Raw genomic sequence first — 26,405 nt, 5'->3', positions numbered from 1 at the left:
TTACCTTGGTTGGAGTCAGTGCAAGGTCAGGAGTGCACAACTAATTTTAGGTTATTTTTAAATTTGGTAGTGTGGCCTAGGAGAAAGGCTGTGTAATTATATAAAACACCTTGGAAGTTTTATTTGGTACGCTACACCAGTGATCACATAGGGTACATGTACACTGAGGTGTATAATAGCTTGCATATTTGCCTGACTAAACGAGTATGCCTTTGACTTTCTGAGAAGTTTAACATTTTATTACAGAATGGCTGATAAAAACCATCAATACAGTTGAGCCAGAGTATTATTACAAAAGGGACAGTAACTACAGTTTAGAATAGAGGTCAGGAAACTTCCTCCATAAAGAGCCAGATAGTAAATGTTTTAGGCTTTGCAGACCGTGCGGCCCGTGTCGCTCGCACTCAGTTCTGCCAGCGCAGTACAAAAGCAGCCGTAGATAGTGCGACAGCATGTAGATGAGTGGTGTGGCCGTGTTCCTGTAAACAGACAGTGAGCCGTAATTTGCCAACCCCTGGTTTACAGTTGTAACTGACCCCGCCTTGGGTCCTGTTCTGTTATTGTCTCGGTCTTCAGGAGAGTTGCCCTAGTTTCCATCAATGTTTGTAGTGTTTGATGATGTTTTTAAAAGGAGGTTGGGAATGAAGGTATCAGATGTTGGAGTGAGCTGGAACTCTTGTGTGCTCTTCTCATGTAAGAATTAGAATACATTCAGTTTTTGAAGATATGTTTTGATGGACCAGGTGAACCATGATAACATGAATGTGTGTGTAGTTTTCTAAGTGATAACCAGGTGAGTATTCTTCGAGCTTCTGCTCTTATCTTAGCATTTTGTACTGGATGCTTTATACCTCTCAGTAATCCTGTGATAAAAATTACTGTCCTCATTTTACAGATTAGGAACCCAAACTTGGAAAATAAGCAGCAGATGCAACACAAGCAGTTGAAACATCTGTTTTATTTTGTTTTCAAACTATTTTTAATGCACTGGACATAGGAAAGTACCCGGATACCCAGTATAAATTATACACAGTTTAAATTGGAACATTGACGAAATTCTAACGTTATGTAGGATAAAAAGGATTGTGACCCTCACTCTCCAGAAGTTTATTTACCTATTTCTGAGCTTGTAAAGGGAACATAATCGTTTTTACATGAAGGTAATTTGTATGCCTTAGATGTTCTGCCAATGTATATCTCACTTCCTCCTGCTAAATCACATATTTCAGGATAGAGCACCAATTTCCATTTCCATGACTCAGCTGCTGTAGTTGGAACAAAAGATATGTGCAGATCTGTTTTTAATGTTGTGACTTTGAAACAGATTTCTCTTCATGGAAATAATGCTTTTAGTGTACCTGGTTTTGGTTTGTTACAGGCAACAGAACATTGAGGAAAACATGACAATAGCTATGGAAGAGGCTCCAGAAAGTTTTGGCCAAGTAGTGATGCTTTATATTAACTGCAAAGTGAATGGACATCCTGTGAAAGCCTTTGTTGACTCAGGTGACGTCTCCATCTTTTGTGTCTTTGTCTCTGCGTCCAATGTGACCTGATCCAGGGAGAAGGGGAGACTCTGGTGCCTGTTAAAGATGGCAGTAGCCCTTTGAACGGCGAACTAACAAGCCAGAGGTTATTGTTTTCACTTGTCAATCTTATGTTTATAATTGATTTTTTTCCTTTAATTATTTCTTAACCAGTTTTCTATTTTGCAGTGTCTTCTTTCTCTTCCTACCTCCCCTTACTTGGTTGGCATCCTGAATTTCTAGGATACCTCTGTATGAAATTAGAGAGTAAATGGGTTTAGAATAAGGAGCTGTAAGAAGGGAGTGTGCAGAGGCCAAACAAATATTTCAGCCTGGTGTGTGTGCCAGTACTTTACCAGAAGCCGTGAGTGTATAAGAATGTTCTTGCCCTTAACGAATTTAACAGCCACGTCAGGAGACAGGGAGTTTCCCCCTTGAGGATTCAGATAATGTCTGTACTAACTGGCACCTTTTCTCTCAGTAACAGCTCTTTGACTTTTTAGTAAGGCAACACAGAGCAGCACCTTGTGAGTGTAACTGCGTGGCCTCGTGGGTCTCTCCCTTGAGGCTGTAAGATAGAATGTGTTCCTAGCCCCTGCTCAAGTCACTTTTCCTCCATTTGTTCAGCCACAAATACTGAAGCACATGCTCAGTTTCAACTGTTAAGAGTTGTATCTTGATATGTATACATTCCTGGGAGAAGTAAATCTTCTGATTATTCAGTTTTTTGAGTGTCTGTTGAGTGCTGTGTGCAGAGCCTTGCACTGAGTGCCTGGGGGGTAATACTGGAGCTTCATAGGGCTCCAATGAGTGAGCGAGGCAAATACATGCGACCCTGATATAACACTCAGCATTTAATGAGCCCTTACTGTGTGCCAAGCACCGTGCTAGGTGCTTAATATGTATCATCTTAGTCAGTTTTATTTAATCCTCAGAATATCCCTATGAGCTCTTTTGTATTATCCCTGTTTTACAGATGAGGAAACTTAGAGGGGCGAAGTCACTCTTCCAGGTGTACAAAGTTCATGACTTTGGATGCAGCCCCAGATCTGCTTGATGCCAGAACTCTTAACCACTATGTAAAAATCAGATGCATATTGGATGAACATTAAGACCACATTCTCACTGTGACTGGGGTGTTCAAGTGTGGCTTCCTAAAAAAAGAGGGCATTTGAACTGCGCTTGGGTAGAGGACTGGGGCCGTGAGCTGAGGCTTGAGAAAAGGCAGGAAAGCGGTGAAAGGGACCCTTCTCACCGTGGGGTTACTTACTTTCCATATGTAACTAGCTTTTGTGGAGCAGGGTGGGGATGGAGGAGGAAAAGAGAGAAGTGCCTTCCCAAATTCCCTTGTCCTTCATTGTTTCTGGGCCTTCTTGACTCTAACCTTCCTCAGATGTCAGGAGCTGTCAGTGCCCATAAAGTGTAAGTTATTTGTGAGCAATATGAATAGGAAGTGTTGAAATTGAATGAGAGGAGAGATCACTGGGAAAGAACAGTCGTTGGGGAGGAGGTGGGTCTTGGGCTGGGCCTTAAAGCGTAAGTGGAATTCAAAGAAAGTGAGTCAAGCAGAGGAGTGGCCACTCTACAGGAGGGTCAATGTGAGTAAAACGCAAAGGGAACACATTCCTCCTGGTAAAGTGGAAGGTGTAGAGCAGTCAGAATATGAGGCTGGTATCTGAGTCTGGGCTGCTACGAAAACCATAGACTGGGTAGCTTATAAATAGCACATTTGTTTCTCAGTTCCAGGGGTTAAGAAGCCCAAGATCAAGATGCTGGTAGATTCAGTCTAATTCCTAGTTCATAGACCACCTTCTCTTCCCTGTGTCCTCACGTGGTGGCAGGGGCAAGGGAGCTCCCCTGGGTCTCTTTCATAAAGGCACCAAATCCCATTCATGAGGGTTTCACACTTATGACCTAGTCACATCCCAGAGGCTCCACCTCCTGATATCATCACATTGGGGACTGGGTTTCAACATAAATTTTGGAGAGATGCAAACATTCAGTCTGTAGCAGCTGGAAATAGTTGGACCGGGGTAAGGTGGGATCTGAGGCTGTGGCGATGTGGTTGGAAGCTGATCTTACAAAGAGTGGGAGCCTTTGAAGATTTTTGAGCAGATGAATAAGTGATCTGAAGAAGGTGATAGTTTAAGAAGATTGAAGACAATGATGGTTCTGGAGAATTCTGTGCCCCTGAGGATCAGAACTATTTCCCTGCTTTAAATTACACATCCACAGAGTGGTTTGGAAACCAGAAAAATTGTCCACTAGCTCGAGGGATAGAGTGTAAGCTAGGCTGATTGCTATGGTTAGAAGAAAGATCAGAAATTACCCAGAATTTAACAGGTTTGGAACAGAGTTCGAGAGTGAGGAGAAGGCTAAAAGAATAGGATTCGAAAGTGAACAATGCCTATGTTTTATCATTGCAAGAAAATAATTCCATTGGCAAGGAGAGAAATCCAGGAGAGTATTAACTGGAAAGAAAGAGCTTTATACCTATTGGCTTTGAGATAGACACATCCAACTCAGGAATGTAGAACTAGAGTCTGTGGGAGAGATTAGGATCCTAGATAAAGATTAGCATCTGTCTTCTGGATAGACAGACTCCAGCTGTGTGGGTAAGTACGTGTAACTGAGAGAGAAGAGACTCCAGTGCCTCCTTCCTGAAAGGAGTGAGAACAGAGAATGGAGACTTCAGTTCTGCTTTTTTGAGAGGCTGCAGGATGTACTTTTTAGCTGGTAAATTAGTGTCCCAAAGTTTGAAATAAAAATAACTTGGTATGATGTTTAGAGATACTCAGTGAAAACTGATCTGAGTGTTCAGTAATCCTTAATTGAGCATTTCCATCTGTAGACATAGTTTGGCTTTTTGAAAGTCCTTTCCATGTAGTTTTGCTTTCTATTTTTAAAGTTTAAAATATTATTTAATTATTATATTTAAACAAAATATTCTTTCCCTCAGTGTCAAGTTTCTACACTGTTTCAGATTCCAATGTGAAACTAAAAGTTGAGCTAAGTGTGGCAGAAAGCGTGCTGTGTAGGAATAATTTTACACAGACAAAAGCCTGGGAGTATACTTCATTTCTGCCCTGTTCTTAGTGCTGCATTTTTAATCTTATCACGAATGTGGTTTTTGTCTTTATTATCTGATGTTTCCCTCCACCTCCAGGTGCCCAGATGACTATTATGAGCCAGGCTTGTGCAGAAAGGTGTAACATAATGAGGCTGGTGGACCGTCGGTGGGCAGGAATTGCCAAAGGAGTGGGCACCCAGAAGATTATTGGAAGGGTACATCTAGGTGAGTGAAAGGCACTGGGAGCCTTTGTAGGGCAGTGGACTTTAAAAAAATTTCTCTTGGATAGGGGCATCTGATCCGGCACGCCTAATCTCTAGAAATTTTAAATCCTGTATTAGAGTTATACATGCAACTTGGTTCAACTGGTTATAAAAAAAACACCAATCTACTGTGTGCTTTTATTTCCTGCTCTTCAGAGATAATTTCCTCCTCCTCCTATTTGAGCTGATTTCTTTTGATACTTACCTCCATATTTCTAAATAATATGCTTTTAATGCTATTTACTTACATGACTACGTAAATACTGTTGAGAGCTGAGCCATCCAATTGAAAAAGATTGCTTTTCCTTTCATGTCTAGTATTTTTTTTTTCAGAATTAGTGATTTTTTTTTTGTTTGTTGTTTTTGTTTTTTGTTTTTTTGGTTATTCGGTTTTTTACATTACTCATTTCTAGACACTTACCTCGTTGTGTAAATGTGCTTTATACATGTTTTCCTATTGAAGATGCTTCTTGCAGGGCCTGGGCTGGTGGTTCGAGGTTGCTTTGTAGCAGCTATTTCAAAGTCTCCCTTGACGGGGCCCTGAGGGGTACCTTTCCCTTGTGTCTTGTGTCGGGTTGTGAAACCCACGCTTTTTCCCTTTTCTCTTCAGTTTATTAGTGTCCATCTTCCAGTGACTTCCTGAGTTTGTGCACAAGAGTAAATCGAGTCCTTCAGTATCAGAACATGTATTTGTTCCTCTGTCCTACCAGACTAGCTAGGTCGGAAGTCACTTTCCTTCCTGGTCTTTGTCGGTGTTGCTGTGGAGCGGCTGGCTGCTGTTCTGACTCTTGATGCTCTGTGTGTAAGATGTCTCTTCCTTTTCTGAAGCAGGTAGCATCTTCTCCTTGATCTCAGTGTTTTGAGATTTCACAATGATGTACCTGGGTGTAGATCTCTTTTTGTCTACTGTGCTGGGTGCCTTTCAATCTGGAAAAATGATGCTGATGATGACTTGCTCCCCTCGGGGAGTCTGTAATTCAGGTAGGAGAAACTAATGTCATGGACTTGTCCTCTGGTTTTCTTTTTTCCTTTCATCGTGTTTTGGGAGATTTTTAGTGAAATTTCCTGAGACTTTGCCTTCCAGCCTTTCTGTTCTGTTTGGTATAGCTTTTCTTTCATGTTAGATGGTCTTTGCAGATGTCTGGTGATCCTTGGCATCTGCTCATATTGAAGAACGGGACACCAGAAGGCTGTTTGCGAGGTTGGTTGGGTGGGCAGCTGTGGTGATTGTGGGTGATCTGGGAGCTGGGTTGGAGAAGAAGGCTAGAGTCCACTTAGCCACCTGGCCTTCAGTTCGGTGATGGTTGTTGTGTCCCAGTCTTCCTCCATGCCCATCTCTATTATGACAGCCTCAGTTTCACCCTCTTGAGAAAATAAGCCTCCAGTCTGCTGTTGGGGTGGAAGCAGGTAGTCAGCTGGCTGAGCAGAGTGCAGGAGAGGAGCCCAAGGTGTAACTGTGCCTGCACAGACCTTCAGCCAGTACACCATCCTCTTGGGAGTTCCATGATCTTTTCCTTGCTGTCATCTGCTTTCTGGTCCCAAAATTGTGTTTCAGTTATCTCGTCCATATTTTTGGCCTTAGTGATTTGTACCTTTGAAAAAAAAATTAAAATTTTCATTATGGTGTTTTTAGGAGTGAATGGAAATAAATACATGTGTTCAGTCCTTTCTGTTTAATCAAAATTCTTTTCTTTCTGCTTTTTTCTTTTATTATCCATTTAATAGATGCTCACTGTAGAGAATTTGAGAAGTACAGAAATGTGAGAAGCGAAAATACCTTAAATTCTTTTAGGTGAGAATCAATCCGTAGTAGCATTTGGACAGATCTCTTTCTGGCATTTTTTTCCTTGTAAAAAGGGATCATATATGGAATTTTATACTTTGCTTTAAGAAAAAGTGACACATTTTCCAAATGTCAGTTTAAATTTCATAAGCATTATTAAATAAATGTATAACATTCTATTGTATGGGTTTAATGGTCAGCTTTTGGGATATGTTTTTTCTCCCAATATTTTGTCATTATAAGACGGCAGTGGATTTTTGTGTAGTTTTGTGCACACTTTGATTTTTTTTCCTTAGTTAAGATTCCTATAAGTGAAACTACTAAATCAAAGATTACAAATATTATTTAAGGGTCTAGATAGAGTTACCTGCTGCCAGTCTGGTTTCTCCAGCGCTGATTGAATATTCATCCTAGTGTCCTTACGAATCAAGTATTATTAGTTTTATCCCTTTAATTTGCAGATAAAGAAGTTAGTTTCTTATTATAAGTTATTTTTCTTTCTTTGCAAGTTGTACCTTTTCTACCCATTTTCCTCTTCATATTTCTTTCTTTCATTCTTTTTTTATACGTATATCAATTTGTTAGAATCTCCGTGTTTCCTATTATTTATTTGTATAGAATAAGGATGGTTTAAATACCTTACTCTTAAATACGTTCCTACACACAGTAAGAGTGAAATTGGGTAGGAATATCACAAACAGGTTGCTTCAGAGTCTGAGTTCTTAGATTTTTCATGGTTTTAAGTGAGAAGGTAATAGGAAGAGACAATAAGTACCATTCCCTCGTGTCCTTCTTGTGGTTGGACAAGTGGTACCATTTGCAACTTCAGCTATGATCAGTATCAAGAAAAGCTTATAACAATAAGGGAAATCTAAGTAGAGGAGAGCTACACCATGGACAGGAAGTCTCAGTATATTGAAGGTGGTGACTCTCCCACATCCATCAGGAGTATCATTGTAATATATTCAAAATCCCAATAGGTTTTGTTTTGTGAAACTTGATGTGTTAATTTTAAATTTTATATGAACCCTTTATTGCAGGAGTAATCAAGATACTCTGGAATAACTTTCCTTTTTAGATATCAAGGCCAGAAGATTAGAACAGAAACAGACCCATGCTTACATGAACCTTGATAAATACGAGAGGAAATCTTACAGAGCAGTGGGACAGTTTCAGGAAATGTGCTAGACAGTTGAGTATCCATGTGGAAAAAATGAATTGGAAATTGGACCCTATCTCACATCACATATAAAAATACGTGATCAATTCAAGTTTGATTAAAGACCAGATGTCCAAGGCAAAGTCAAAGCTTTTAGAAGAAAATATAGGAGAATATCTTACAGAGGAAGGGGATTCTCTAAAAGATAAGAAGGAAATTATTTTATAAATTGAATCACATTAAGAACAAGAACTTTTCATCAAATACATCTTAAAGAAAGTGAATACAAACTAAGTAACATATAACTAATAAAGGATTTATATTCAGAAAATACACATATTCTGTGGGTTTGTGTATCCTCCAATTCAGTAAGAAAGACTGATACGTAAAAAATAGCAGAAACATTTGAACAAGTACTTTAAGGAGAAACCCAAATGGTTAATAAGTATGAAAAATTGCTTTATCTCATTAAGCAGGAAAATAGAGGATTACTTGCCAGATGTTAATAATATTGAATGTTGAGAGAATGTAAAGCAATGGAAACTTTCAAAAACCACTGGAAACATTTTGGAAAATAATTCAACATCAAGCAAAGTTGAGCCTAATATACCCTAGAACCCTCTGTGTCTTTCAAGTATACCTTAGAGAAACTCATGGCACGCCGGGAGACAAGTGCAAGAATATTCAGGGTAGCATTGCCTGTGACAGCAGAAACTGGAAGCAACCCAAGCAGTCCAATAGCAGCAGAATGGATAAACCAGTGGTGGCACATTAGACATTACAGTACTTCAAGGGCTGGTACAAGTGAAAGAAATCCAGTCACATGCAGCCACAGGAATAAAATATCTCAATATCCTTTGAGTAAAAGAAGCAAGTCATAGTTCAAAAACAGCTAACCAATATGTTGCTTAGAAATCATACAAAAGTTGTAAGAACTGTAGGAAAAGCTGGGAATGATTAACACAAAAAAACTGGGATAGTCGGGAGGGTTGGAAGAGGCAAAGAATAAACTCTGTCAGTAGGATATATTGGAGACTCCTTAGTTTTCTGTTTCTTAACCTGGGAAATAGAGGCTTGGGTATTTGTGTTATGCTTTATACTATATGTGTATTTCATACACATTCTGCATGTAAGATACAGTTAATAACAGTGACTTTTTTAGCAGATAAAATTAAGAAGATAGGAGTAATTGAGGAAAGAGGCAAGGCAAACACCGGCTTTGGTGTTATCTCTGGTTTGATAAATAGAAACTTGATTATACTGGCTATAATAAACAGTTTACTTCTTGGAAAAGGTTTAGGGTGTACAGATTTTATTTTCCTTCTAGAAAACCTTTTGTAAGTGCATAGGACGCAGGTGGTTAATACTGAAGGAATTGGTCTTTTTCTTTTCTTTCTTTCTTAATGCTGAATGCCAGCTTTCCTCACCAGCTGAGCGTGTATCCTAATGGTGTCACATATCAACAGGTCTTCTAGGTAGTAGTTCTGCCCAGTCCACTTTACGAGCTTCGTTGGTTTTTAACCTGATAATGACTTTGTCTTTTAAGGTCTCACTAAGTTTTCATGCTTAACTCACTTGTGTACATGCTTTGCCTTGGCTTTGACTGGTTGCAGGAAGAAAGGCACAGATTGATAGATCCAATCTTCCCTCTTCCTTTCTTCATGTGCTTTATTTTAGCTCAGGTTCAAATTGAAGGAGATTTCCTGGCGTGTTCCTTCTCTATACTTGAGGAACAGCCCATGGACATGCTTCTGGGGCTGGACATGCTGAAACGGCATCAGGTAATTAAGAGCTTCACTTTCTCTTTGCATTGGCTTTTTGTATGGTATATGGTTATTACTGCATCATTTCTCTTGGTTGTATATCCTGAAAAACTAAGAGGCATGACTTCAGACCTGGAAAAGTCCATAAATGATGATGATGTCATACAAGGTTTGAAATTATGTATCAGTAGAAATAGGATCTGTTTTTGTGAAATCTTTCTGAATCTGTTGAATCTTGCCATCTGTTTTGAGTCTATAATGGACAGTTTAGCTCCTTTGTGTAATTTTTAGTTTCGGTTAGAACTCAAGTCATTTTTTGGTGGGTTTGTAGGAAAGTGTACATAATACACAATGATGATTTTACTGCAAGTATAAGTTTAGTAAATCCTTAGTAACTGGTCAAACAATGCTTGGGAAGAAGAGCTTGAGGATTAAGGAAAAAGGTATACAGAAGATGTTTGGAATGAAAATGTTTATTTAGTACAGAGAGAATGATTTGTAAATTTGTTCATTTGCAGTGGTTTTTATATTCTACTCTGAACCCTAATAATTTGTTTAAAGATAAACTTCTCTTATTGAAGAAGCAATTAGTGTGCTCTTGGGTAGTAAAAATTTTCACAAGAAGGTTTCATATCTGGTCAATATTTTTAGTTTGTTTGTTTGTTTGTTTATTTATTTATGGGAGGTAATTATGGTTTTATTTATTTTTAATGATGGTGCTGGGAATTGAACCCAGGACCTTGTGCATGCTAGGCATGCACTCTACCACTGAGCTATATCCTCCCCCCTTCTAGTCAATATTTTTATGTCACTAATACTCCTTTTTAAATGTTTAATATTAAATTCCCATTAAAAGTATATTGCATTGAAAAATATATGTTGCCTTGATATTGTAATCAAGGTAAAGAATTTTAAGTAGAAGGAATGAGTGAATGCATATATAAATAAAACCCTATAAAACCTAACTTATTGTTGCTATCTTTCCGTTTTTTTTGTTTTGTTTTGTTTTGAGTGGAGGTAATTAGGTTTGTTTGTTTTTTTAAGGAAGTACTGGGGGTTGAGCCCAGGCCCTTGTGCATGCTAAGCATGTGCTGTAGCACTTAAGCTATACCATCCCCTATATTTCCCTATTTTTAAATCATGATATAGACCAGCAGTCTCCAACTTTATAGGTATAAAACATACAGTGTAACTGTCCTATATTATTAAGTAATTATAAAAATATACTGAAAAGCAGAGTAACGTAAGTATGAAATATAGAATACCTTTGTAGAGCTTGCCTTGTTTGTATATCACTTTTCAGCCCATTGGTCTAGAGTTTAAATATAAGCTGCACTTTATACACTAAGCAAAAAAAGCAAAAATGTGGAACAGCATAAATGGTATGTCTCAGTTTTATTTTTTTTTAAGTCACTTATATGTTTCTAAAAGGTGTGGCTGCTGATTATGCCTGGCGGTTTTCCAAATTTAAGTTCAGAAATGAACGGTTAAACTATGTCCCATAAAGATTATTCTGCTGTAAAATTTAAATATTAAAAAGATTGTAAATTAACAGACAGTGTTACCTAGGTTAAAGTTTAAATACTTTTAAGTAAAATCAGTTTTTTTAGCCATCTCTGTCAATGTTGCTCTTTGTAAATGGAGTTTTAAATTCAAGATCATAATTTTTGTTTCCTGTTTTATCTACTATCATCAGTCTTTGTTTTTTTTCCTTCTAAGTGTTCCATTGACCTCAAGAAAAATGTCCTCGTGATTGGCACCACAGGCTCACAGACCACCTTCCTTCCCGAGGGAGAGTTACCAGAGTGTGCCCGATTGGCTTATGGGGCCGGGCGAGAGGAAGTACGGCCAGAGGAGATTGCAGACCAAGAATTAGCAGAAGCCCTTCAAAAATCTGTAGAGGATGCAGGTATTTGGAATGGCCAAGCTCTTGTTATCGGTGGGTGTGCCAGGGGAGTTTGAGCTACAGCGGGGACAGGACCTTTCCAGTTCACAGTCAAGTCTCATTGTCCTGTTGTGGGTGTGTTCCTTGTCTTCTTACCACCTCCTCCCGTCTCTAAATACAGTAAAGAAAAACTCCATGTTTCATTAGATCAAGAAACAGCAGTCTGTTGCTGTGTGCAAGGTAGATTGGGGAGTTATTTGCTTACGCACATTTTGGTGGGCTTCCTGAAAAAATCTTGTCCTTTTTTTTTCCTGAAGAAATTTGTAACAGTTAAGCAGGCACTTCCTTTTGAGTTCAACATTTCCTGGAAATTTTCTTGTCCTTTGCTTAGGCCCATTTATTTTGACGGTTAGCATTGTCACTGTGACTAAGCAGCTCACCTTTTCACTGTCTACTGAAAGTGCTGCCACGAAAGACAGAAGAACCAACAGTAAGAGGCATAACTGAACATTAATCAAACTGAAGTGTTTGTGCTGTTAATGAAATCGCAGTCGTGTGTCATTGGGCCCAATCAGAACAGTATATAAACTAGGGAAATGAAGCCACCTAATACTTTTTTTTCTGAAGTCTCAGTTATTGTAGCCTCTTTAGTTCTAAAGATCAAGCCGAGTTTTCTGGGTAAAATGGAAGGACACAGTTAGGCCTAAATCCTGCTTCCATGGATAATTTTTCCCCATCGTTACAGAACAGTGACTCGGATGCATTTTCTAGAAGCTGAAGAGAATTAACTTTTGAGTTTTGGTTATTTTTAAATCTTGTGCTATAGTTACTCATTAGTGACTAATATCACACATTGCATTTGCTGATGTAGTAAAATGTATTAGAGCTACAAGTTCAGGGAATAGCTTTCTCCTAAGGACAAAACAGATAAGAGCTTTAAAAATAAGCAGCCAGATTTTGCCAGCGTTTATCACCAAGGAACACCCAGTGGTCTAAGCATAGAGACTTTAGAATAGGCATGGGTAGCAGATGGAGTTTCCAGGCTGGCCTTGCTCAGAATCTATTCCACCACCACATTTTGGCTCAGTTTTACATACAAAGTACAGTTCAGGTTGTGACTTCAGTATTTTGTAGGGAGGGAAGATTGTTAAACAACCAGACAGAGAGACTGAATTAATAGTTTTAACCTTGCCTGCAAAACAAATATGAATGACTTTGACATACCTGCGTAGAAGGTTTTACTTTTTTTTTTTAAGTAACTGTCAGCTTAGTCATATTATGTATTAATAAAACAAGGATGTGTTACCATTTTGTGAAACCTATCCCCCCTACAGTTTTGGTGCTTTTATTTGAGAAACACTAGCTGATGATAGCAGTGCTTTATAACCTACTAACAGTTACTCTCTTTGAGTAATTACTTTCTTTTAATAAAAAGTTTAGGAGATTAAAATGGAAACTACAGATGTTTTCAGCCGTAGGAGGGGTGGTCTACCAGTTTTAAAGGCTTAGAATAAAATGGCTCTTTACCCATGTGACCTTTGGTTACTGACAGTGTGTGGCTTGTGCTAATTTTTGTAATGTTTAAATAGTGAAGTAATTCATCAGCATCAGGTTCCATTTGCTTGAAACATCGACTTCTGAGTATTATCAAAATCAAAACTCTAGACATAGGTGAAAGTATTTTTACTAAAAGCTGTTCCTTGGAGGGTGATTATAGCTCAGTAGTAGAGAACGTGCTGAACACGCATGAGGTCCTGGGTTCAGTCCTCAGTACTTCCATTTAAAAAATAAACCTCATTACCACCCCCAACCCCAAAAAATGTTTAAAAAGAAAAAACTGTTTCCTTGGTGGGTACTTTATACCAGAATATCTTTATCTTTTCTATCGATTACAAAAATAATTCAGAGTAGGGAGCTGTATCTAATGTTTTCTAAACACTAATTAAAAAAAATAAGTTAAGCCAGGTTAGATAATCGGGTTTGGTTTGTTTTTCTTCGAAAAGTAAATCTCAGCTAAGAAAGAAATTTGGAAAGTGGCTGTTACATGTGTTCGCTCACCTTTACTCCATAAGATTTCCGTGTCACGTAATTCCATCTATGGAGCTACTTGTTTTCACCTGTCTCACATGTTTGCCCATGAATTCTCTGTGTAGGTAGTGAAATTAATTTCTTTCCAAGTTCTGTTGAAAATCTGTTGAAGTTGACACATTGCTTTATGTACTGTGAAAGAATTAAAGCAACCAACAAATCTTCTGGATGTCCAAACTGCAGAAACATTCCCTTACTTTGACTCTACTGGTTCCTGATTTTAAAGATGGCAATGGAATGGAGACTATAACCCTGCATGCTGTGTGGTTTGCATTGTTAACCCAAGTTTGCTTGTCTGTTTCCTAATTCAAACAGAGCGTCAGAAGCCATGATGCATGTAGTGTGTGTGTACTGCAGCTGGAGTGGGCCCCAGACCAGGTATTTATAGACACCACATTAAGCCTTCCACCCAGTTGTCATCTGTAGTCTGAAAGTCTCTGTATCTGCAGCAATTCTGGAATTTAGCTTCTGTCATTCACCGTTTCATCTTGTTTAATCTGGTTACAACTAGCCTGTATATACATTTGTATGTTTAATCTGGTTACAACTAGCCTGTATATACATTTGTATGTTGGCATACATACATATCTAAGCATGATTTCCTATTTAAAATTTCATCAGTCATTAGAAAGATTCCAGTGAAGACAAGTGTCCACTGACCATTGTGAATATCAGATCAAGAATAATCAGCATCATGGCACTTTGTTGTCGGAGGAGACTGCGTTGTTAGGGATTTTTATCTGTCTCTTTCTTCTGAATAACTGGAAGTGTATTTTTCACATTACTGCACACAGCTACCAGCTTTATAGAGGGACTGAACTTATCATTTTGTTGAAGAAGAAATGGAAACTTAGGCCAGGTGACTTGCCCAGGGTCACGGAGTCAGTAACACAGGCAGGGTGAAGTTTAATCTGTCAATGAGAGTTGAGACCCTGCTTTTCCCTCTCTCCACAGGAGGCACTCTGCTTCCCTTTCCCTGAAGTGTATAATAAATGTCAGCCTGAGTGTACTGGCTGATTTATGAAAATGGGGAGAGGCAGTCTTTTTAAACTATCAACCTAGGGTTTTATAGGAGTTTGCAGGCTGGTTGTAATTAGATACGTAATATTTAAGTTCTTTCATTTTCCTTGTAAGGATGGGTTAAAAACAGGCATACTTAATTATTAATGTCCGTTGTCCTCATCCTCTTCTCCTATCCTGTAGTACTGACCCAGTCCTCCCCTACATGTAGGACTTAGGCCAGTGAAATTGACCATCTCAGCTACAGGAGGACTATATGCTGCTTTCATAGTGAGTACGGAATACATTGAGGTCGTGTTCACCTTCACCTCACCCAGTTGTTAACTGGCGTACTCTTGCCAGAAGGCCATTATCATCCCCTACCTCTATGCTGCTAACGTGGATTTTTCACTACAGTGCATCGTTCTGTTCTCATTAACTCAAAATTGAACCTCTTTCAGAGTCAGCCTTAGAGACTGATAAATAAAACTAGTAACTGTGTTTCTAGACTCTAATGGATATAGTTTGCACTGAGATACATGCTATTTTCTTGTTTACTCCTAAACTATAAATAAGATTGTTTTCACACGAAGTCAGTCACTTCCTGACATAGTACTTTATCTTTTCATATTGTTAACCTGTGTTGGATTAGAGTGGTTTAGAGCCTTTTGAATCGTAACTGCATTCATTGCTTTATGGCTTCTTAAGGTACAATCAGCATGAAGCATTTGAGTCTCAACTGCCCTAATAGATTGTATTGCGATGTCATTTTGTTACCAGCCTTTGATTGTTAATTAAAGATCTTGTAATAATTGCATAAAGGTCAGTTTTTAAACTGGATCAGTGCAAAAGGAGAGTTGGATCTGATGTTCAATGACATCATGATGTTTACATCAAGGTGTTGTGTTTAAGCTTTCCATCTTTTGTGAGTGGTCAGTAAGTTGCAGTGGCTTTTCTAAATTGTCACTGCCTTTGAAAAACTTATGAACTATCTCCCTCCACTGCCCACCCCTCCCCACCATAAAGTACTTAAATGTTCTGGCTTTGTTGTACTATGTTAATGTGATAAAGTAACTGATATCCTTTTTAAAGTTGCATTATTTGGTAAGATAATAATTGAGATTTAATCTGTTTAATCTTTAGCTTTATTTTTGTTCTGAGTCAAGCTCACATGGTTTTTGGGATGTTCGGATAGAAATAAATAGAATGTTTTCTTCTGTGTCTTCCAGAGGTCCCTGAGTATCACATTCTTAGTTCTCTTTATAATTCCCACTCTGTCCTGGCTTTAGATTTCTCAGTGTTTACATCTGACACACTAAAAGTGAATTGGCATGAGATTGTTCCAGTGCAGAAATCCTCAAGAGCTGTATTGTGCTTTTAAGAATCACCTGAGGAACTTACTGAAAATGCAGATTCCTAGGTTTACTCCCAAGGACCATGCCCCAGAATCTGCATGCTTAGCAAACATCCCAGGTGATTTTAGAGGAAGGGTAGAGATAACACACTTTGAGAAACCATTCTGGAGTTCTAAACTCACTGAGAATAAAGACACGTAAATGTCCTTCAGTCTTAAGCCACTAACACAGCCATTTTATGTAGTACTTAAATAAAAATATTGAATTACAATACACACATTTTATTAAGAACCTACCTACCTTATATTCTGATGCTATAATGTTAAATTGTTCACCACAATGAGAGTCGCTCTTGTATAAAGTCTATGAATATAAGGGTTAAAGATCTGATTTATTTTATCCTATTTAGATTTGTAGTCTTTGATAATTTAGTGGCCTTTGTAACCTGCTGATTAATCTTTTTTCCTTTCTCCATTGTTCTATATAGAGAAAAGCGGTAAAGAAACTACCTCACTGGGGATGTCATCATTACCAACTTCAGATGGATTTAACCACCAAGCCCATCCTTCAGGACAGAGTCCTGAGATTGGTAATCCTACAGGTCTTGCTCACTCTGTCTCTACTTCAGTCTGCCCTATCAAGCCCAGTGACCCAGACGGCATCGAACCTAAAGCTATGAAGGCTTTGAAGGCTTCAGCTGAATTCCAGATAACCTCTGAAAAAAAAGAACACCTTCCTCTGCAGGATCTTTCTGAGTGTGCTTCTTCAGCAGACAGTGCTCTAGCAAACCAGAGTCCAGCTATGCCTTTGCAGAGTTCACTTGAAGAAGCCATTGTTGCAGATAATCTGGAGAAATCTCCTGCTGAAAGAAGCACCCAAGGCCTCAAATCTCATCTCCACACAAGACAGGAAGCTAGTTTAACCAGGATGCGAGAATCACAGAGGCTTATAGGTAGAAAGGATCCAGGATATCAGGACTTGAGTCGAGAGAGTGGCCTTCAGCAGCACGAAGAACCAAGAAATGAACAGCATGAGGTTATACAACAGAATGTTCCACAGGACCGAGAACATCTTTGTAACACAGAGAACCTTGAACGTCTTGGAGAAAGGCAACAGAATCAACAAAAAAGTGTTGGTTTGGAATCTACAATGAAAGGAGACAAGATGCAGCAGAATGTGGACCTTCCGGGTACAGAGAAAAATATTCTACCTTCAGGATGCTTTGGCTGCTCAAATTCAGAAACACTTATGGAAGTAGATATAGTTGAACAGTCCCTAGTTGCTGTGCTTAATTCAGCAGGCAGTCAGAATCCCGATGTGAAGAACATTGGTGCATCTGATTTCACCTTAGATAATCCCTTGATGGAAGTAGAAACATCAAAGTGTAACCCTTCCTCTGAAATTTTGAGTAATTCCATTTCCACTCAGGTTTTACAGCTCCCAGAAAGTAATGTTGAAATGTCTGGAAAAATGAAAGACTATGAGAATTGCCCCTCCTCTTTAAGTCTCTGTGGCAGTTGTCAGCCCTCTGTAGAGTCAACAGAGGAATCTTGCTCATCTATAACGGCAGCCTTGAAGGAACTTCATGAACTTTTGGTCATTAGTAGTAAACCAGCTTCAGAAAACACATCTGAAGAAGTTACCTGTCAATCAGAGACAGTAACTGAGAGCCAAATGGGTATTAAGGACCTTTCTGAAAGATGGACCCAAAATGAGCATCTTACAGCTACCCAGGATGAACAGTGTTCACAAATCTCCTTTCATCAGGCCATATCGGTATCAGTGAAGACAGAAGAATTAACAGACACTTCAACTGATGCTGGAATAGAAGATGTGGCAAATATTAACCTCAGGGGTCGCAGTGATGGCCTGTTAATTGATAAAGAAGGTGTCCCCAAGTCTAGGGAATCAATAAGTGAGAACAGTTCTGTCACTCTAGCCTCAGCTAAAACGTCTAATCAACTACCCTGCACCTTAGGCGTAGAAATTTCACCCAGACCTTTAGCAGGTGAGGAGGATGCACTCAGTAAGACTTCTGAGCAGACTGAGTCCTTGTCATCCAGTTTCATATTGGTTAAAGATTTGGGTCAGGGCACACAGAATCCAGTGACAGACAGGCCTGAGATAAGAGAAAATGTCTGTCCTGAAGCTGCAGGGCCACTTCTAGAATTTGAACCACCTACCAGCCATCCATCATCAAGTCCCTCCTTTCTTGCACCATTAATTTTTCCTGCTGCAGACATTGACCGGATTCTCCGTGCCGGCTTTACTTTGCAGGAAGCTCTTGGGGCTTTGCATCGAGTTGGTGGAAATGCAGACCTTGCACTTCTTGTTTTGCTAGCAAAGAACATTGTAGTTCCTACATAACCATGGAAAATGGTCTAGACCATACTCCATTCCCTTTAAAAAAAAAAAAAAGCTATATATATATATATACACATGCACACATGCACACTCACCACATATACAGTATATGTAGAAACCTGCAAGCAGAATGTTGAGCCAGATTTTTTTTAAGGATTTTTTTCAAAGATTTTTTTCGGCCAAAGTAATTTATGATCTCTTGTCTGATGAATTTGTCTATTCTATTTGTTAAAATTTGGGCCTTTTTTAAATGTATTGGCAGTATGTGCATACAGAAGCTTTTTATTATCATTAAGATGATGTATTCTGGAATAAAATGGATGGCTTTGTGTATAGCATACCATTTTAGAATGAGAGTAAATGCTTTAAGAAGCAGAAGCCATGAGAAATGGCTGACCACCCATGCAGCTAAGAGCAGATCAACTTCATATTTTGGCTGTGTCTCTGCTATAGGCAAGATACAATTTGTTGACTTAATTTTCAGTTTACAAATTTGATCACATGGTTTGGTGTCTGGAATTATACTTAGTGCTCTGTGTATTATGATTCCTCAGCTGTAACAGAAAATTGAAGAATATCTCCTAGAGTGGTATGTTTTTATTCGTGTGGTTAGGATTTGACATTTTAATGGAATGAGTTGGGAAGTTTTAAAACTTGGGCTGCTTTGTGCATCACAGGCTGCTGCATGAATTGCCAAGTATCTTGGGTGGGATATTGTGAGGGAATTAACATTAGAGCGAAACATGGTGCTACCCAGATTAAAAAAAAAAGAAGGAAAGAAAAAACTGTAATTTCATTTGCAAATGTCCTGGTGATGCTTCAAGAACTGTGAGTGAAAAATAATGGCCTCAACACTGGAATTTACTAAAGATTGGGTTTGGTAGATCACATCTCACTGATCACATCTCAACCCTCAATGACGAGTGATGAACTTATGTTCAGCTAATGGGTTGGTTGCCAGCAGTTTATTTCCTTTCTAAAGTCATTGTCTAGGAAGTTCTTCTGAAGCTCAGTTTGAGATGTGATCTGAGTGAAAGATTCAAGTGTGATAACCTTGTCACTGGTTCATCTTGGTGCTTGGAATGATCAGTGTATTTGGTGAGTGTCTTTCGTGGCAGTGGAAATAGTCATTGGAGTCTCTGATTCAAGTGGCCTTGGTAGAGTTTTCCATCCCTTTCTTTCCTCAGGAGTTTCTTTTTTTAAGCAAAATTTGTCATATTTGTGTTTACCATGTTAAGTTAGAGTGGGGCATAGTACATAGATGTATTTATTGTGGCCTTTTTTTATATGAGGACTAGCCCTTGGAAATCATTGTCCTGTGGGCCCCACTGTGCAATAATTCTACTGGATAGATTTTAGATACTTTCTTTCCTGGAAAATAAACTCTTTTATGTACCGAGTGGGAATCTGAAATCTTGGTTTTATTGAAAAGAATTTTGAGAATGATAATTCCCGATTTCAGGTTGGAGTTTGCAATGTGTTTGAAACAGAAGATTCAGAAGGGTGATTTGTGAACTTTTAACGTTAAGTGATTTTGTCTAAAGTCTTAATTCTCTTTGAAAGCTTATTCTTTCCGTCAAAATTCACGTCATTGAGCACAATCAAAATGGAGGCTCGTATCTCAGGAGTTTTTGAAATTTTAGTTTAGGGGCACTTAGACATTTCTCTTCTACCCTATCTCATCTTTCTTGTTTGCTGTGATGTTTGAATGTGTGTTGGGAGACTTGAGTGATATGATGGAAGGTCGCGTAGGTTCATCATGATCCTCTGAAGTTAAGCGATGGTTGACGGAGAGTTGTAGTTTACTGTTTTCAGGAGGGCACTCAGAACAACAGGTTAGCCAGGTTGTCTTTAAAGTGTTCTTTTAGACAATCGTGTGCTGTAGATCCTTTTGCTTGCCCTACACCAAAGATGTAAGATGCACTAGGAAACTGCTTATAGGATTTCTGTCAACTGACTTAGAGCTGTGACTGTCATTAAATAGTGGTGCTATGATTGAAGCAAAATTTAGTAACAATGCAATGGGCCCCTGTATTTGCTTTATGGGTATGATTAGGAATTTATTCTAAGCTTATAAATCTTTAGGGTCACAAAGTGGGGTGGGTGTGAGGTGGGGGAGCTTATCAGTGACAATAGACTCTTCCAGAAAGGCCTTCTTTATGAAGGTGGGCCTCATAGTTTTCTGTATGAGCAGTTTCTCTGAACACTGCTCAGAGGTGTGGCCACTAAATTTTCATAGTGTGGAGATTTGGGAGTCGATCCCAAGTGGGATATATCAGTCTGGAAAAGATTTCATAACAGTAGCTTTTATTGTATGTATATGTATATTTATTTCTAGGGGAAAATGGGATAGGCCTATAGTTGTACACGTATTCTTATTAGGAATACTTTGAGCTTAACCCACTTGCCAAATATCCTTGTCCTTTTTCATCATTTGTCTTTCAGCTTATAATTGCTTTTGATTTTTAAAATCTTACTTCCTGTCCATCATTTGTATGAAAGTAAACTTGTTTTTGAATCATTTTTAAGTTTAGCAGTTCTAAAACACAAAAGGAATTAAGGAATATGACATTGGTGAACCTTCATTGTCGATTTTTATTCAAAGTGCAGAAATTAGAGGTTAACTTTTCCAAGAATGAGATAAAATCATTGTGAACTCCTCTGGTTACCAGCAGTGACCAGCAATGGACTGCTTTACTGGATAGCTCCTTTGCCATAACCAGTAATGGACAGCCTGTGGTCAGCCCTTACCTCCAAGGGTGGTGTCTGTTTATTCACCAAAGAGAGGAGAAGATTTTCCTGTATGACTTCTGCAATTTCCCTCAAGTTGGTTCCTGTATGTAGGAATGTGCTTGGTAACCAGACAGCTATATCTAGGCTGTAGATTTTGCCCTTGCAGCTGGTAAGAATTATTTCCACTTGTACCTCTTTAGGCCTCCAGACATCAGCCAATAGCTTTCAGCCCACAGTTTGGGCTTTAGCCATTAACATGTAAAGATTACCAGTTGCTTGGCAAAGGGAACTAGAGAGATGGTGAGTGTGTGTGAAAACTATTCTGCCTTGCAGCCTACAAAATTTTTCCAGAACTCCTTGTTTCCACATATACTGAAGGGAGGCACAGACCATATGTTTTTTCCCAAAGCGTTTCTCCAGTAAGAGAGTTACATAAAAATGGAAAGATATCTGAGACTTTGTGGCACTGATTTTATGATAACCTGTTAGGGTAGAATCTGCCTGTCCTTCCCTTAGCACAGCTTTCTCTCGTAAAAGCCATAAAAAATCAGTCAGTTTAACCATCAGCTCATGTATATATATACATGTGTGACTGATAGATACCCTACAGTTAATTTTATAAAGATTAAAAAATTTTTTATATCTACAGATATATTCTTCAGTTATGGTGGCTTTTATCCCACCATGTATATAAAAAACAGCCTTGCAAGTAACTGGCCAGAAGAGTTGGCAGTATATTCTGATTTCCTTTTCCTACCTGTTTGCCACTTGCGATGAGGATAAGCAGGGTAATTGAACTGCTACGTATTTCAAACTTGTTATCACTGGTAACGTAAGAGAAGCTAACTGGATTATGCATTCTCTAGCACAAATACCAAAAAGCCAAATTTCTACTTTGAATTTGGTGACTTAGTGTAGTCAGTGGCTGAACTAGAAAGGAAATAGCATTCTCAAAAGTTCCCTTTCCAAGAAGATGAATGTTACCTTTCATATTAGGAGTTCTGTAAAATAAAAATAGCTTGTTTTCTGGAGGGGGAAAGTATAGCTCAGTGGTAGAGTGCGTGCTTAGCATGCATAAGGTCCTGGGTTCAATCCCCAGTATTATTAAAAAAATAATAAATGAATAAACCTAATTACCCCCTCCACAAAAAGAAACAAAAATTTTAAATAGCTTTCTTTCTGAAAGATTTTTAAAATGCCAATTCCCTCTTAACAACAAAGTAAATTCAAAGCATGTCTTTGAGAACCAGAAATGTAAAATCATGGCTCAAGTTCCCTACCTTAGTGGTCCCTCAGTAGACTATATTAGGGGTTCATTAAATAAAGAGTTTAGAGAGGAACCTTTGATGTTACTTGATTTTTCTCTTGTGCCTTAGATTTTCCAAGTAGAGGCTTCAAATTTGGGTGGGGAATAAAAGTGGAAGTATCATGGGGAGAAGATTGAAAATGCCCCTCCTGGAAATGGGCGTGTGTGGAGTGGTCCTAAGGCTCACTTTCATTGTTGATTCAGACTTGCACCTGCACCGGATCACTAGGTTTCCCCAGACAGAAGGATTATGACATGGCTTTTTTGCATCAGGCATACCTCCCAAAAAATGGTTTCTAGATGTTTATCATATTCTTTGTTGTACTGTCGGTATTGTGGTGGTCAAGGCAGAGAAAAAGTTTAAGAAAATCTTTCATACTTGAACAGGAAACTGGTACTCTCTTGAAGGCTATGCAGTATGAGTCTGAATAAGAATTCACTATTCATTCGTCAGACATTAAGTGCCTGTGTGCCAGGTACTGGTGAGCACTGGGGGTACAGGAGTGACTAAAACAAATTAGAAGCTGCCCTTGTGAAGCTTTCAGTCTAGTAAGGAGACATGAAACAAATTTTAGCTTCAAGAACAAGATCTATTTTTGCCTATCAGCATCGTTTATTTTAAAAGTCATACTACGGTGATTTGATTCAAATTCAGAGAAGACTTGGAAAATCAGACTCAAAATGGAATTAGAGTCTGTTAACTTAAAACTGCTCTAAAAAAAATGTTTTTTTAAAAAATGAATTGGAGGAACCAACCAAAAATGTTCTTATATTTGGTAGCAATCCTTGAAGAGATCAAGTAATAAGAAATCAGTTTATACTGTTGGTGGAAGAAGAGGGAGGTATGGGGAGGATAGAGGTGCAAGTAAATGGAAGATGACCTAAATGTGCACTGGTGACAGTCAACTTTTCCTTCCATCAAGACCTCCTTCCGTGCAGGGTAGAGGTACGGAGTGTGCCGTGGCATCCTTCCCACTCCCCCTTTCAGCATGGCTGCTCTGGAATACTAACCATCTGGCCAACGGGACTTAGCAGAGGATTCTGCAGGATTTGCTGTTTTAAAGCAGCTGAGTACAAGATGTGAAAATAGGAATCTAGAGCAGAAAATGTAGCAAGTGATGGTTCTGGGACTGGATGGTGGGCAGAATTTATGTACAAGAAGATTCCAGACTCTACCAAATCTTTCTACAGGACAGCTCTATCAAATTGACATTCTTTAATCCATTGTTTAAAATGTTACCATATATGGATACAGGTAAAATTTCTGGACTTTAACAACTAGTGACTTCTGAGGTATACAGTTAGAAAACTCTCATAGGTTTATGCGTAATATATTGGTGGTTGGTAATCTAGACCTTCTGGGGGCTGTGAAACTTGAGAGGCTATAGCAGATGAGTCTTAGAGCACATGAATGAAATCTACAGAGAAAATGGTTCAAGGGTGTAGGAGTTAGAGGACATTTTTTTTTAACCTAAAAAAGTTAAGCAAACTATGGAAGACCTGGGGTGGAGATGTGGAATACAAAATTAGGAGAATTATTTCTTTTAATCCATATGGGAAGGTTTTCACTACCTGACTGGGTGAAGGGGCATGCTGGGGTAGCTTTTCCTGGGAAGGTACATGAGTAATAAATGATTTTGTTTATCAGAGGCAGTCACGTCAGTTTGTTTCCAGATTCTTTTGGTCTGAAATTACCTGATGCTGACCAGACCTCTTTCTCCTTTCCTCAAGGCTGGACAGCTTTGAATTTATGCCTCTCATCTGAGACCTTTCCCTCTGAATGATAAAAATATTCCCATTCTCTATTCTCCTGATCATCCTTTTGAAGTAGTTCTGGTGATGTACTCAGATCAACATACTGACTGCACTTGCTGTTTTGTTTGTTTTTTTAACTATGCACCTACAATGAATATTGATTTGCTCGTTTTTATTTAAAATTTCATCTTCGTGGCAAGTTGGGCTAATGGCCTTTGCACTCAAGTATGGTTTGTTTACCAGTTTTGTAGCCATATTTGGCAAATCTTAGCAAATAGAAACCCTTCTTCCCCCCCATTTTGTTCTTTTATTGCTTTCCTGATTTTTCTTTAAGCTTTGAGACTACTGCATTCTTAAAAGAAGAACTAGGCTGATTGGCAAAATAGACTTGCCAGTAGCTCATTCACTCCCATAATGCTTTGGCTTTGAGAGTTGGGAGAACTCTGAGAACTTAAGGAAACCAAACTCAGGAATCCCACAGTTGGTTGCATTGTACCATTGGTTTAGGGGCTGGACATAGGACCTGTCTGCAGCTGAGTGAACTAGATGCATTTGGGTTTGAATTATTGTCACATACTGAAATGTAAGTCAGCCCTAAGTAATCAAAACACTTTATTTTATTTTTCTTTTTTTAATAGGAACTTTCTGAAGAAAAAGTGATGTGTAAAACATTTGATATTTAAGACAATAAAGTTTTTATCATAAGACTCTTGTTTGATCAATTTCTTCTAAATTGTGATGGTTACTTCTGTCCTTGTCTCTATCTCCCTGCCCTTTAAATAACATACCCAGGCTGTGACTTGTGGCCATAAGCTTAAACCTCAGAAGAAAAGGGCATCTCCAAGCCATTAGTAGCCTCCAGATAGCCACTGCAGGAGGACGGCCATCTGCTGATGTGAAATGTTGGTGCTCTGTGACTCTGCACGAGCAGTTAATAAACAGTAATAGAAACCACTGGTGGTAGGGTATTGTGGTTCAGACTAGTTTCTAGAGCCAGGCTGCTTGGGTTTGAATTTCAGCTTTGCCACTTGCTAGCTGTGTGACTTTGGGTAACTTGCTTAACCTTTCTGTGCCTCAGTTTCCTTGTCTATAAAATAGGGGCTATCAGGGTGGTTGTAGGGATTCATGAGTAACTTGGAAACACCCTGGGGTATTAACCAATGTGGAGTTAGTGCTCTGTGTATCTTTGTGCTGTGGGTCCTTTGAGAGGATTTCGGTGTACATGGACCAGCTGGTACCGGGAGTAGTTAAATTCCCCCCGGTTCTGTCACTTTTCCTTGCTGCTGAGAGCAAAGGCTTGTTCTAGTTGGAGGTGAGAAGTGCTCATTATTTTGCCATTGTTCAGATCTCAGTCTTTTGATAATTCACTTGAAATGAGACTTCCAGAACTTGATAGAATGGTAGTAAATTGAGACATCAGTTTTTAGTAGAAAGAATTATGGGTCCTTGGCACAGAAACGGAGCACTGTGTCTTTATTTTTTTGTTTTAAGTGTTAAAAGTATCAGGAAAATAAATGCATTGAAATGTTTATGGCAGGGATCTGTACAGCTTGGAGGAGGAAAATACAAGGGTAGGATATACATTTAAAAGTAGAAATTTCAAAGAAATAGAAAAAATAAGTTTAAAAAAAAGTACATAGTTGTAAATTTTAAAATGCAAAGTAAGCAGAACATATTGCCATCTTACGTAAGAGGGCGAAATTATCCTCAGATACTGCTTCCCTGTTCAGAGCTATTTTCTAATGGGATTAATCCTTGACTATGGATTTTGTCCTTAAAACAAAAAAAGATCAGATGGCTTGGTTCCTCCTAGAAAGTTACTAAAAGCCAACATTTTCCATATTTGACTCCAGGTATCTCAAGTTGAAGTTCCCTGAGCCAGAAATACTCCACCCCCTCAACCTGCTCCTCTGTCTCCTGGGAAGTAAATGGCAACTTCACCCTTAAGTTGTTCACTCTAACACCCTGACCCCTTTCTCTCACAACCTACATCCAACACATCCTAATCCCATTGGCTCCACTTGAGAATATTTGCAATCTGATCATTTCCAGAACACTGGTCCAGGCATCATCACCTCTCACCTGGGTTATTGCAGTAACTCTCTGCTCCTGCCCCTGTCTGTCTACATGATGTTCTTAGCACAGTAGCCAGCAGGACTCTGTTCGATCAGATCATACCTCCTTAAAACCCCTCCATGAACCCCATCTCACTTGGTAAAAGCCAGAATCCTTACAATGCCTGCAGGGGCCCTGTATGCCTCCGCCTTCACCTCCCCACCCACCCCCCACCCCTCAGCCCCGAACCACTCCAACCTCCGTGTTCCTCGAGTTCACCGTGCTGTCGCCCATTCCCTGG

The 26,405-nt window shown here is 38.9% G+C and overlaps 1 protein-coding gene across 8 annotated transcripts in view; it reads left to right on the top strand.

The window, feature by feature from the left end:
- The window catches only part of DDI2 (DNA damage inducible 1 homolog 2), a 38,904-nt gene extending 14,148 nt beyond the window's left edge, over positions 1-24,756 (top strand). For 3 of the 8 annotated variants that reach the window (XM_031464121.2, XM_031464119.2, XM_064494036.1), the window contains 5 exons: positions 1,379-1,506; positions 4,693-4,821; positions 9,479-9,582; positions 11,284-11,473; positions 16,379-24,756. In XM_031464121.2, coding sequence (XP_031319981.1) covers positions 1,379-1,506; positions 4,693-4,821; positions 9,479-9,582; positions 11,284-11,473; positions 16,379-18,258 — 2,431 coding nt within the window. In that variant the 3' untranslated portion in view covers positions 18,259-24,756. Of the gene's footprint in view, positions 1-1,378; positions 1,507-2,514; positions 2,606-4,692; positions 4,822-6,584; positions 6,652-9,478; positions 9,583-11,283; positions 11,474-13,852; positions 13,916-16,378 lie in introns of those variants that run through there. The other 5 variants (XR_010383970.1, XM_011000882.2, XM_064494037.1 and 2 more) reach the window with 5 other exon arrangements.
- Positions 24,757-26,405: the final 1,649 nt, after the last annotated feature.

This window comes from Camelus dromedarius, chromosome 14 (assembly GCF_036321535.1).
Source record: "Camelus dromedarius isolate mCamDro1 chromosome 14, mCamDro1.pat, whole genome shotgun sequence".
In the NCBI taxonomy this organism is placed as follows: domain Eukaryota; kingdom Metazoa; phylum Chordata; class Mammalia; order Artiodactyla; family Camelidae; genus Camelus; species Camelus dromedarius.
This window is presented reverse-complemented; position numbering and strand designations above follow the sequence as displayed.